Raw genomic sequence first — 13,709 nt, forward strand, 5'->3', positions numbered from 1 at the left:
GCAGGGGTAAGGCGCTCCGCATGGCTGGTCATCAAAGTGTTAAGGTGCAGCAGGGGTAAGGCGCTCCGCATGGCTGGTCATCAAAGTGTTAAGGTGCAGCAGGGGTAAGGCGCTCCGCATGGCTGGTCATCAAAGTGTTAAGGTGCAGTGCAGGGGTAAGGTGCACCGCATGGCTGGTCATCAAAGTGTTAAGGTGCAGTGCAGGGGTAAGGCGCTCCGCATGGCTGGTCATCAAAGTGTTAAGGTGCAGTGCAGGGGTAAGGCGCTCCGCATGGCTGGTCATCAAAGTGTTAAGGTGCAGCAGGGGTAAGGCGCTCCGCATGGCTGGTCATCAAAGTGTTAAGGTGCAGTGCAGGGGTAAGGCGCTCCGCATGGCTGGTCATCAAAGTGTTAAGGTGCAGTGCAGGGGTAAGGCGCTCCGCATGGCTGGTCATCAAAGTGTTAAGGTGCAGTGCAGGGGTAAGGCGCACCGCATGGCTGGTCATCAAAGTGTTAAGGTGCAGTGCAGGGGTAAGGCGCTCCGCATGGCTGGTCATCAAAGTGTTAAGGTGCAGCAGGGGTAAGGTGCACCGCATGGCTGGTAATCAAAGTGTTAAGGTGCAGTGCAGGGGTAAGGCGCTCCGCATGGCTGGTCATCAAAGTGTTAAGGTGCAGCAGGGGTAAGGTGCACCGCATGGCTGGTAATCAAAGTGTTAAGGTGCAGTGCAGGGGTAAGGCGCTCCGCATGGCTGGTCATCAAAGTGTTAAGGTGCAGCAGGGGTAAGGCGCACCGCATGGCTGGTCATCAAAGTGTTAAGGTGCAGCAGGGGTAAGGCGCACCGCATGGCTGGTCATCAAAGTGTTAAGGTGCAGCAGGGGTAAGGCGCTCCGCATGGCTGGTCATCAAAGTGTTAAGGTGCAGCAGGGGTAAGGCGCTCCGCATGGCTGGTCATCAAAGTGTTAAGGTGCAGCAGGGGTAAGGCGCTCCGCATGGCTGGTCATCAAAGTGTTAAGGTGCAGCAGGGGTAAGGCGCTCCGCATGGCTGGTCATCAAAGTGTTAAGGTGCAGTGCAGGGGTAAGGCGCTCCGCATGGCTGGTCATCAAAGTGTTAAGGTGCAGTGCAGGGGTAAGGCGCTCCGCATGGCTGGTCATCAAAGTGTTAAGGTGCAGTGCAGGGGTAAGGCACACCGCATGGCTGGTCATCAAAGTGTTAAGGTGCAGCAGGGGTAAGGCGCTCCGCATGGCTGGTCATCAAAGTGTTAAGGTGCAGTGCAGGGGTAAGGCGCTCCGCATGGCTGGTCATCAAAGTGTTAAGGTGCAGGGGTAAGGCGCTCCGCATGGCTGGTCATCAAAGTGTTAAGGTGCAGCAGGGGTAAGGCGCTCCGCATGGCTGGTCATCAAAGTGTTAAGGTGCAGCAGGGGTAAGGCGCTCCGCATGGCTGGTCATCAAAGTGTTAAGGTGCAGTGCAGGGGTAAGGCGCACCGCATGGCTGGTCATCACAGTGTTAAGGTGCAGTGCAGGGGTAAGGTGCACCGCATGGCTGGTCATCAAAGTGTTAAGGTGCAGCAGGGGTAAGGTGCACCGCATGGCTGGTCATCACAGTGTTAAGGTGCAGTGCAGGGGTAAGGTGCACCGCATGGCTGGTCATCAAAGTGTTAAGGTGCAGGGTAAGGCGCTCCGCATGGCTGGTCATCAAAGTGTTAAGGTGCAGTGCAGGGGTAAGGCGCTCCGCATGGCTGGTCATCAGAGTGTTAAGGTGCAGTGCAGGGGTAAGGCGCTCCGCATGGCTGGTCATCAAAGTGTTAAGGTGCAGCAGGGGTAAGGCGCTCCGCATGGCTGGTCATCAGAGTGTTAAGGTGCAGCAGGGGTAAGGCGCTCCGCATGGCTGGTCATCAAAGTGTTAAGGTGCAGTGCAGGGGTAAGGCGCTCCGCATGGCTGGTCATCAAAGTGTTAAGGTGCAGCAGGGGTAAGGCGCTCCGCACGGCTGGTCATCAAAGTGTTAAGGTGCAGCAGGGGTAAGGTGCACCGCATGGCTGGTCATCAAAGTGTTAAGGTGCAGCAGGGTAAGGCGCTCCGCATGGCTGGTCATCAAAGTGTTAAGGTGCAGTGCAGGGGTAAGGCGCTCCGCATGGCTGGTCATCAAAGTGTTAAGGTGCAGCAGGGGTAAGGCGCTCCGCACGGCTGGTCATCAAAGTGTTAAGGTGCAGCAGGGGTAAGGAGCTCCGCATGGCTGGTCATCAAAGTGTTAAGGTGCAGTGCAGGGGTAAGGCGCTCCGCATGGCTGGTCATCAAAGTGTTAAGGTGCAGGCCAGGTGCGTGTTCAAGAGTTTTTTTAAGAGGTGTGTGTGTGTATAATAGTTAATTAAAACTAGATTTTAGAAAAAATTTATTCCGTTTTTAGTCCGTCAATAATGTGTCACGACCTCAAGCGTGACGAGGCATCGGTGCAGGATTCGTTTTGTTTTGTTTATAAATGTTTTACCCAGGGACAGTGCACATTAACACATTGGGCGCCAGAGGTCGCTGTGGGCGTATGGCCGTGTGTGCCAGCGCTGTAATGAATGGGGGTACATGCCGGTGTTTGCAGGGCTAAAACTATATTAAATATCATAGCTATGGATCTAATAATATAGTAGATTGTCATTGAGTTTCTTTCGGTCAAGATGCAAGAAACAGATACTTTTTTCATCAATACATTCCCGTTTTATACCGTGGTGAATATGAGTATAGTTTTAGAGTAATTGTGTGTAATCCCAGGAAACGCAGCTAAACAGCGTTTTATTGCATTTCACTATAAAGCGTGCCATTCCCCGCTTGGATCGACAATCAATCTGAAATCAACACTAGATTATTGGTATTATGTTTCATCATGCATGCATGAAAGGGTGGGGGGGGGGGTTCTATGCTTCGACCGTCACCAACGGAATACGTTACACAGTACATTACAGACACACGCTCCAATCGCGGGGAAGGGATTATCGGATCAACGCAAGATTGATAGCATATAGCCCTTACCTTGTCTATGATGTACTGCAAAAAGAATATTCCAATTATCTGATCGCCATTCCAAGTATTGATGTCGGTCGTGTTGCCAAGATAATCCACCAAAACACATGAACCGGCGGTGGTCGAGTGTCCCCAATCCATGAGTTATAAACGCTTGTCCTGCCCGAGAAGGAAAACCTGGACCGGACTTCTTAGACTGGAAGTCTACAGGACAGGAAGTCTACAGGAAGTCTACAGGACTGGACGTCTACAGGAAGTCTACAGGACTGGACGTCTACAGGACTGGACGTCTACAGGACTGGAAGTCTACAGGACTGGACGTCTACTGGACTGGACGTCTACAGGACTGGACGTCTACAGGACTGGACGTCTACAGGACTGGACGTCTACAGCCTTCACAAAGTGACGTGTTTGTGTTGCACAATACCTTCTGTAATACTGTGCACGATGCGATTTGTGCAATTCTTACGATTAGTCAAATTGTTGCCTAAATAGTCAAACATCTAAATGGGGGTCGGAGTGGATCGTCGTGTCTCAACATCGTGATATAGATCAATAAATCAATCAATCAATCAATCGATCACGACCCGTGTTCCCGTCAGAGATCGCTCCTCACCTTCAGAATGTCAACGGGTGACAGCAGTATTCTGGCTACGTCCAAGGCCACGTTGCCCTGTCCCAGGACCACGGCCGTGTCACAGCTCAGGTCTGGCTTCAGCTGGGGGGGGGAGGGGGGGGGGGGGGAGAGAGAGAGAGAGAGAGAGAGAGAGAGAGAGAGAGACAGAAAGAGAGACAGAGACACAGACAGAAAGAGAGACAGAGACACACAGACAGAAAGAGAGAGACAGAGAGAGAGACACGGAAAGAGAGACAGAGAGAGAGAGAGAGAGACAGACAGAAAGAGAGAGAGACACAGAAATAGAACAAGACAGAGCAATAAGAGAATAGAACTTCAACGCATGAACCTCACGTCCAGTCCGGTGACATTTTAGGAAACACCGGTACAGTTTGGTGACCGGTCGGGTATACCTCTCGGTTGCCAGGTACTCCGTTGTACCAGCCCACAAAGTCTTTGGCGGAGTACACACCAATCAGATCCTCCCCTGGTACCCCCATGCTGCGGTTCCCCTCTGCTCCATAGCTCTGAAAAGAACAATACATACAGTATGCATTAGGGGCGCAATTTCGATACGGATGCTAAAAGAAAATGTACATTCAATTGACCCATCTCAAACCCCACCCCCTTTTGTTGATCCTCCAATCGCAACCGTTGCTCCTCGGACATGATTGGAGGATCAAGAAAGAGCTTTTTAACACCGAGCTCACCGGCAGTCTTGGAAAGGAAATGGAGTGTGTGAGAGCTTTTTGTTTGTGTGAGTTTTTTGTTTACTATTCTATGGTTTGGGGCGTGGCTATGTGAAAAAGGGGGGAAAGGCATTCTACACAAGCACCACCAGACCATAATATCTGTAGTATGTTTTTACAGTACGAGTTAAATAAATTGTTAAACTGACAATGATGGCTTATTTTGAAGGTAGGAACCTGTACTTTCATATCATGCATTAAAAAAAATCATAAAAAATAAAACTCCACAAAACCCCAAAGTCTGTGCCTGGTCATAATATCTCCCCCCCCCACACACACACACATTAAAAATCAATCAATCAATTAATTCATTAAAATAGAAATCTCCTTGAAAGTGATTTTCAACGTGATTGTACACCGATACTAAACACGAGGCACAGGGCTTGGACAGGGTGTTACCAGGACAACGGCATGGTACGCCTGTTGCAGCTCCGCCACGCGCACATCCACCCCCACGTTCACGTTACCGTGGAAACGGCAGCGAGCGTGCCGAGCGGTCTGTGTAAAGGTGTTGATGACGTTCTGGAGGAAATGAGAATCAGAAGAAAAGACGAGAACCCATGAGAATGTCGAGAGAGAGAGAGACACACACACAAAACAGCTCAGGTTGACCTACTAAAGCATATAGAGAAGAGTTCTTTAAAAAGATCCCAATTATTTGACGTCGATCTGCTAGATCCATTTCCGATCGATTATTGCGTTTCGAAAGCGATCCAAATGCACTCGAGTGTGTATATTGATCCACGCCACAATATATCTCTGGCGGAGGAATTTCCTCGATGCACCGATCGCCACTTCCGGTTTGGCGCGAGTGTAACTCGCCCGACCATCCACCAGGCGGCGGTATTGAGGCGTTGCAATATCAGAACAGGGTCCGGCTGTGATCCGGAGGGAGGCTGGATGAATTATGAATGCCATGGCGAAAAAATGAAATATTGATCCCAAACACGTGATACGCCGTTGTTGGCGTTCAACGCATGGCGGGCAATAACGATTTACGCCGTTAAGGCCTGTCAGGACTGTCTGACTCTTAATAATAAACACTGTTAGGACTATCTGACTCTTAACTCTTTCAGTGCCACTCACGAGATTTCTCGTGTTTTTTTATAGGTGGTTGCTAGCCACTCACGAGATTTCTCGGAATTTTTTTTTTTTTTTTTTTTTTGCGATCTGAAAAATTATTGCATCACCCGAGCCTACCCGAGTATTGCCGAGCTGCGCCGGTGATCACTGTGGAAAAAAGCGCCCCCTGTCGTCTCCCAGATGACATAAGTGATTTTGGAATGGACTCAATGAAAATGAATGGGGAAAAAAATCCGGTACTCCACATTTTCCAGTTCACTGATCCAGCCGGGGTTACTAGAGTTCATTCTGGAGCCTCAGATCTCCGCGGATCATGGAGAACCACTGTGTCGCGTTGGATCCATACACGTATCGATTTTTTCGAATGGTGATCAGGAATTGGAATATACCAGTTGGATACCATCTGATGTCAGGTAAGGACTCTATGTTATCAGTGGTAGGATAATCAGAGTAATTTTGATGAAGTTATAAGCTGTTTTGTGAAATCTCTTCTTTCGTTTTCACTGTAAAAGTCCGAGAGGAAATCAACAAGGCGATTGTCCGCGCGCGGCCGTAATGTGCGTGCGTGCACGTATAATATTGATCATCTAGCGTTTATTTGAAAACGATTCATAAAAAGGCAGACGAATATCAACGTTGTGGAATATTCCACTAAAAGACGATTTTCATAGAATGCTCCAGAATGAGTTGTTTTTTATATCAAAACGGGGGCTTTTCTAACTGCTCTGAAACGGCAACGACGCGATAAAAAAACAATCTGCCTTCACAGCACTGTCTGGAACATAGTCTTTGATAATGCGATGGGCAGATTAGACACATAGCCATAATTTAAAACATAGATTAGGCGATATTAACGTTAACATTGGCGCGGATGGTGGCATTCAAGCGGTAAAATGGAAAACCAGGCATGGCATTTAAAGAGTTAATAATAAACACTGTTAGGACTGTCTGACTCTTAATAATAAACACTGTTAGGATTATCTGACTCTTAATAATAAACACTGTTAGGACTGTCTGACTCTTAATAATAAACACTGTTAGGACTGTCTGACTCTTAATAATAAACACTGTTAGGACTGTCTGACTCTTAATAATAAACACTGTTAGGACTATCTGACTCTTAATAATAAACACTGTTAGGACTGTCTGACTCTTAATAATAAACACTGTTAGGACTATCTGACTCTTAATAATAAACACTGTTAGGACTATCTGACTCTTAATAATAAACACTGTTAGGACTATCTGACTCTTAATAATAAACACTGTTAGGACTGTCTGACTCTTAATAATAAACACTGTTAGGACTATCTGACTCTTAATAATAAACACTGTTAGGACTATCTGACTCTTAATAATAAACACTGTTAGGACTATCTGACTCTTAATAATAAACACTGTTAGGAGGACTATCTGACTCTTAATAATAAACACTGTTAGGACTATCTGACTCTTAATAATAAACACTGTTAGGCCTATCTGACTCTTAATAATAAACACTGTTAGGACTATCTGACTCTTAATAATAAACACTAGTGTTAGGACTATCTGACTCTTAATAATAAACACTGTTAGGAGGACTATCTGACTCTTAATAATGAACACTGTTAGGAGGACTATCTGACTCTTAATAATAAACACTGTTAGGACTATCTGACTCTTAATAATAAACACTGCACAGACTCAGGGCCCTGTTCCTCGTACCTGGCTAACTGAGTTAGCCGGATCATTTTCAGCATAGCTTGACTTAAGCCAGACCTTTCCGTTCCCCGACGCTCGATTGTCTATCACTATGACAACAGATCAAAAAGTTTGAACCTGGTCGAGGGCAGAGTTTAGTTCAGTTAGCTGGATAAACCATGGCCACACCCTCGCAAAGAAATGCCAGCTCGCTTCCTGAAATAATTCTCACAGTCTAGATCCCATTATACCATTCTGAATTATGTTTTTGTGCTTCGTTTTTCTAGAGGGGGCTTTTGAAATGTAAAATAATAGACCTAAAATACTGATACTAAATTTACTTTGTCCTAAATAATGCACGTTATATATACGGCGCTCGCGAGGTGCGATATACACATTATGTGGTTATTTTAATAACGTCGGAGCATTGCAAATGTGAATCCCGCAGGGATGTTTTTAATGAATGAAACCTATCGCTCGTTTGGCTCTGATTCCTTTCATATTCTCCGCTGTGGATGTTTAACGGAGCGCCTGGATTTTGTTTCATTCAAGCATAAATTGAGTCTTATGCGTGGAATATGAATTACGACGAATCTGAATATGTGGATTGTTGAATTGTCACCATCACTCACACGTTATTGTGATATTGTAACTGGGATTCAAATGTTTGAGGAGATGCGCTGTTTGATTTGATGACGTGGACGTGACTTGAGAAAATGTATGAGCAATTGCAAGCCTTTGACGTTTTGATGAATGCATTTGAGAAAATGCATTTATCTGTTCAAGCACTGTTAGTGTTATCTGATGATGAACAAGAAGGTGATTAACATGAAGTGGTGTCACTGGTATAAACCCAAAGGTTAATCAATTCAATGCATGTATGGATGATGTCCGAAACAGATTTAAACCTGATTAATAGTGAACCTGTAGCTCCCCCCAAGCCTCTCTTATTTCGGGGGTCGAGCCTTGAAAACTTTGGGAACCATGTATTTATATATAAAGTACATGATACCTAAACCAAGCACATACAGTACAGATATCCTCATAAGTATCTATTAATTCGTATCAATTAGATACTCTTTGGGCTTGTTTGTATCTACTTATTCTGAACGAGTTTAACTAATTATTTTCACTAGCAAGATCTCCTTCGATTATTCATTCCATTACCTACTGCCAGCAGGCACATTTAAAGAAATATAATCCGATTGATTGGGGTAATGAGGGACTTAAAATTAGCCTATAGATTATGCATTTAATTGCGAGGCTATTGAGCCGTACTGTATTGTACCCATTCTGCAATATGTTAATAAAGTTTCAAATCAATCAATCAATGCCGTTAGAAAATCAGGATTTCTGCGATCGACACCTGCTGTCTTTTCAGGTGAGGCGGCCGCGCGCACTTATCCTGAGTATCAAGTCTGGTTCGAATTAACGAGACTGAATCAGCGTTCGAGGAACAGGGAAAGCCCGGATTCAAACATCGGGTTAATTGAATCTGGATAATGGGACTTTTGATCGACTTAGTTGAACCAAGTATGGGGAATAGGGCCCTGGTACAGTGTGCTACTACATTATAATATGGACCATGTATACTATCATCATCACCATCATTACTGTGGATTAATAGGACTCTGACCTTGACTTCTGGGTGATCGGGGGCCACACCGAACCTGACCAGGCCGAAGGGGACGGGGAGGCGCTCATAAATGTCCACGTCTGCGTCTGGACGGGCCTGGGTGTGAAACAGTGAGAAGAGAGAGGCTCAACAGTTAACACACAAAGTCTGCGTAATGATGACAAACTGCGCCCATGTTGGAACACAAGCGGATCATTGTTCACAGAATTCACACAGCGAGTCACAGTGTTTTAACCTGTGAGAAACGATTATTAAGTGGTCATAATTTGTTAATGTCTTTGCTCAATAATGCTTTGCAATGGGAGATTTTTTTTTTAAATATCAAGTCAATGTGATATGCTGGCCAGTTTGCTCCGCTGTCTGACTTGAGGATGAGAGATATGAAATATTGTTTGCTCGTCATCCAAAAACATTTACATAAATCAACAGTTCATGAGTAAATTTTTTTTTTTTATTGATTGTAAACAATTTATATGTAGTTTCACGGTGTAAAATCCAGTTTTTTTGCACTATACTGAACACCGTTGGTCACTTATTTAACTCTGTATGGAATACCGTTAACCCACGGTACTATGTTTTTATTCTTATTTTAGATTTGTGTCTTTATCTTTTATCTAAATGTTTATTGTGAGCGATAGTACTGAATTTCCCTCGGGATCAATAAAGTACTTCTATTCTATTCTATACTATTCTGTTTTGTTGTTGTTTTTGACCAATAGAAACCACACATGATACCCTTTGACATTTTTCCATATGATCTTTTTGGAAGCTAAAACCAGAGGCCCTTTTCACAACCCCAACATGGTCATAAAGCATAAAGACTCAATATAGAGCTAGATAAAAACATTGACTTTTTCCAGATCATAAAAAAAATAAAAAACACGACTAGGCTTGAGTGTGGTGGTCAGGTCGCGTGTTAGTCTTTTACCAACAAACTTGCAGTTCCGCGTTCGCGTTCTGCGATCTGATTGGCCACTGACTCCCAAACAGTGCGTTACGCTAGTTCTGCCTCTACACAGCCTGCAGCCTGCTCGCTAGTTCTGCTCTAACCTCTAACAGCCTATCCAATTCATATCAATCGAAATAACGTATTGTTTTCATCTCTCTATATTAACGTGATTCCATCAACACAACATAAATGTTTATTGTTTTCATCTCTCTATATTAACGTTAGTGCAGTAGTTGTTGCCACGGTATTGAGTCTTTGGGTGAATACTTCATTGGCGGGGAAGAAGAACACCGATAGCGGTGTGTGGACCGTCCTGCGAGCCCCAGACCACCGCCCCGCGAGCCCCAGACCACCACCCCGCGAGCCCCAGACCACCGCCCCGCGAGTGGTCGGGTCAGGTCTGGCTTCACTAGTCTTGCCTAGTTGTTTGGAAATGTTTATCACTCTCTTAGCTCTTCATAGGTCTATGGTAAGAGGCCTACAGTATGAGTCATTTCCTGGCTTACAGGAAGCTGACATGTCTATCTGAAATGTGTCGTTCATCTGTTGATGACAGAAGGTATCTTATTTTCTCAACAACAATGTTTTGACAATGACTTCCCTGTGGAACGTATAATTTTAATCATTTATTTTCAAGCATTTTTCTTCCCTTGTACTGAACACACTGTTTTGGGTGGGTATAGGCTAGCAACACACCAAATTTGAAATTAATTATTTCCTTCCCCGCCTGGCTACCCCACACCCTCACGAGTAAAGGAACATTTAAAGTGGGCAGTACACTAGGTAAGCAGTGTTCATGGCTCAAAAAAAAGCACAGCAAATTAATTAATCAAAGCAAATCCCATTGTGATTGTCATCTAGGGATAAGCAAGGAGGCAAGGAGTACTTATGCCCTTTTCCCCCAGCACCTAAATAACATTTCAGACTGACAAAATCCATAAAGACTAGGCAAAGCCCATTTTCCATAATATGTACCCTTTATAATATAGGCTACTAAGGACATAAAAACAATGATATTTCATGTAGATATTCATGTAGGCCGACGAGAAAAATTTATCCAAAATGATTGCCATCAGCAGTGCCATAAATCAGATTTTCAGCCATCTGGTGCTAATCAAGAGCTATGCTGATCAATGCTAGCTCTCTGCATCATTGGTGCATGAAACCAGACTGCCTATGCTAGCTCTCTGTATCTGTGCTTGATTGATTGAAAACTTTATGAACAGATTGCAGAATGGGTACAATACAGTACAGTTCAATACACACAATTGTTAAGGGGATGCAGACCAGAGAAAGACTTTCGTCTTGTTTACATCAGGGTCCTCCATTTTCAATTCATCATAACATATATATGACATGTCATACATGACATACAGATAGACAGTACTGCTACATCTAGACATTTATGACATACCAGATCTACAAATACAGTACCGTTTGCGATACAAAAAGAGTCTAAGAAAGTGTGCATGAAGCCACTCTTATGCTAGCTCTCTGTATCTGTGCATGAAGCCAGACTGAAGACTCGTATGCTAGCTCTCCGAGTAAGTCACAAAGTTTAAGATGTTCCCTGTCCATAGGGGGTAGTCACAGTGCATTCATTGATTGATGCAAGTTCAGCTACTACACAGTGCACTGCTGGATGCTCAATCATATTGACATTTTAAACGTTCTGTGTCTGAACTTTGAAGTTGCTCAGTGTACATAATGTGTTATTATTTGACATATTACAACATACTTGTTGTGTGGTACAGTGTGTGATGACAATATCTTTGGTGTAGGCCTGTATCATAGATAGATCAACCCTCCAGGGCTAATTGTAGTTATGTTCTGAGCTGTACAAACCTACCCTGAGCAGGTGCTGGGCTGTGTAGAAACCTGCTGGACCTCCTCCCACAATACACACCTTTGGGTTGGAGGTAGAACAAGACGCCAGCCCACGCACCCCTGTGGAGTTTGCAATGAGGATGAAACAGAAGCAGTGCGGGTCTTGACCTCAAAACAATCAAGTAAATATGTCTGCAACTGCCAGTGTTAGGCTAAAGGCTACCGTTTGATTGAATTTATTGAAAATTGTATTACCAGATTGCAGAATGGGTACAATATACAGTACGGCTCAATACACACAATTGTTAAGGGGATGCAGACCAGAGAAAGACTTTCGTCTTGTTTACATAAGGGTCCCCCATTTTCAATTCATCATTTCATCATTTCAATACTGTGTCAAACGATCATAGTAGCATGTCTGTGTGTAAACTAAAGCATTTTTTTATTGCAAAACAATTCCTCAAGCAAGTCCATATCCTTTCATTCAGTTCAATACATACAAACACTGACAATAAAATGTATGCAGCATACAGGCGGAGCTCGATTAGCCTCTCTCTCTCTCTTACCATCCTGTAATCGCGTTATCCAGGTATGTCTTGCTGATGTCCATAACTTCAGTGTCTTGAACTTGCAAAACACTACTTGATGAGTGTTCATCATCTTCTTGTCAGTGACTGACTGGGATTATAGCTGTCGGGTCTGTTAGTTACCAGGAAGTAGCCAAGTCAAGTATAATAGGTTTTCTCTCTACTTTGACAACCAGCTATTCAAAACGGCTCCATCTTTTGACAGTTTAAATTATATAAATCAAATCGACTCGAGTCCATAGCTCAGTAAATGTCCCGTAAACATCCGAGCTGAAGGTGAACACGCAGGTAAACAAACACGCAGCAGGAACCCGACGCTCTGCACTTTATCACAACAGACCGGTTTAGCAGCTGCACCGTGCACTCCTTCCGAGGGTCCGTGTCAAACAAACTCTAGTTCGATAGTTCCGACCATATAGCTTCTTGCTTTTATCCCAAAGTTATTATTATTGAGTGTTGTTATTATTATTATTATTATTATACCAGAGACTCCAGTCTCTTGAGAGAGGACTTTGATTATACATACATCCATGGACCCAACACCAACAGACTTCAGTGGAAGTTCGTTTTGGCCAAGGACCATACTAGACCTTGATAAAGGCTGGCAGGCTCTCTCTGCTTGATTTATGGCATTTTGACAAGAACACGTAGGGGGGAGGAAGCAAGGCCAGATTAAGAATTCAGAGGCCCCTGGGCCAGATTCTTGTGGAGGCCCCCCCCCCCCCCACACACACACACACATACACGCACAGTGTCACCTAAAACAAAAAAAAGCTGGATCCGTAACATTGTCCAACCAATCCTCCTGGTTTTCATGTTCAAGCACCGCCGGTGGCGGGCTGTCATCATCGCGGTCTGCCTCAGAGTCAGAGTCATTGGTGTTGGTGTTGGGGCTGGGCTGTGGAGATGCGGCGGGTGTATACCAACAGGTGGCAGCCACTGGTGGTGGTGGGCCGGCTGAACTAGAGGCTGCCGCTGCCTCTTCTCTGTCGCTAGCATCAATAATAATAACGTTAGCATTCTCGTCCTCTCTGCCCGCGGCGCCTGGCTCAGCCTCTTTAAGGTTGCTGCTACTACTAGTGCTAGCCAGGGGGATATCCTCCTCCAGGTCCTTACCTGACGGGGTGAAAAAAGTAGAGATAGTCGGTATGCTTTGCCAAAGTAACGCGCTCTTTCTGTCCCTTTCCTGTTTAGATTTTAACTTAGCAGCTCCGCTTTCCCACCGTTTAACTTTTTTATCCATGTTTTTTGAGTCTCATATGATCATACAGTACTACTCGAGTCTTAGCCTACTTGATCACCCCCCCCCCCCCCCCCCCCCCCCCCCCCCTGAATAAAAGCGCGTCGGCGCTCCCATAATGGACACAAATTCGCTCCCTCTATTTTTCAAACGGAGATTTAGAAACTTAAGGTGCTGGCCTTTGTTCTTGATGACTCCGGGGTCACAGGCGCCAAGGGGCAGGCGAGGGGATTTATCAATCAGGCCTCCTCGTCTTTCTAAGGCTGAATAAAACAGAGACTCATGAGGAGACAAACCAGTCCCCTTTTTAACCAAAGGGGCTTTTCTTATTCATTAGATCCGGATTCTGGCTTC

At 44.9% G+C, this 13,709-nt stretch overlaps 1 protein-coding gene across 2 annotated transcripts in view; it reads right to left on the bottom strand.

The window, feature by feature from the left end:
* fdxr (ferredoxin reductase) overlaps window positions 1-12,444 on the bottom strand; it is a 37,744-nt gene extending 25,300 nt beyond the window's left edge. For both annotated transcript variants that reach the window (XM_084322674.1, XM_084322673.1), the window contains exons 1-6: window positions 12,095-12,444; window positions 11,551-11,648; window positions 8,753-8,848; window positions 4,753-4,875; window positions 4,018-4,131; window positions 3,605-3,706 (exon numbers count right to left, since the gene is read on the bottom strand). In XM_084322674.1, the coding sequence (XP_084178800.1) occupies window positions 3,605-3,706; window positions 4,018-4,131; window positions 4,753-4,875; window positions 8,753-8,848; window positions 11,551-11,648; window positions 12,095-12,188 (627 nt within the window). In that variant the 5' untranslated portion in view covers window positions 12,189-12,444. The remainder of the gene's footprint in view (window positions 1-3,604; window positions 3,707-4,017; window positions 4,132-4,752; window positions 4,876-8,752; window positions 8,849-11,550; window positions 11,649-12,094) is intronic.
* Between the last annotated feature and the right edge of the window lie 1,265 nt (window positions 12,445-13,709).

This window comes from Notolepis coatsorum, assembly GCF_963971535.1.
Source record: "Notolepis coatsorum genome assembly, chromosome: 10".
NCBI lineage: Eukaryota > Metazoa > Chordata > Actinopteri > Aulopiformes > Paralepididae > Notolepis > Notolepis coatsorum.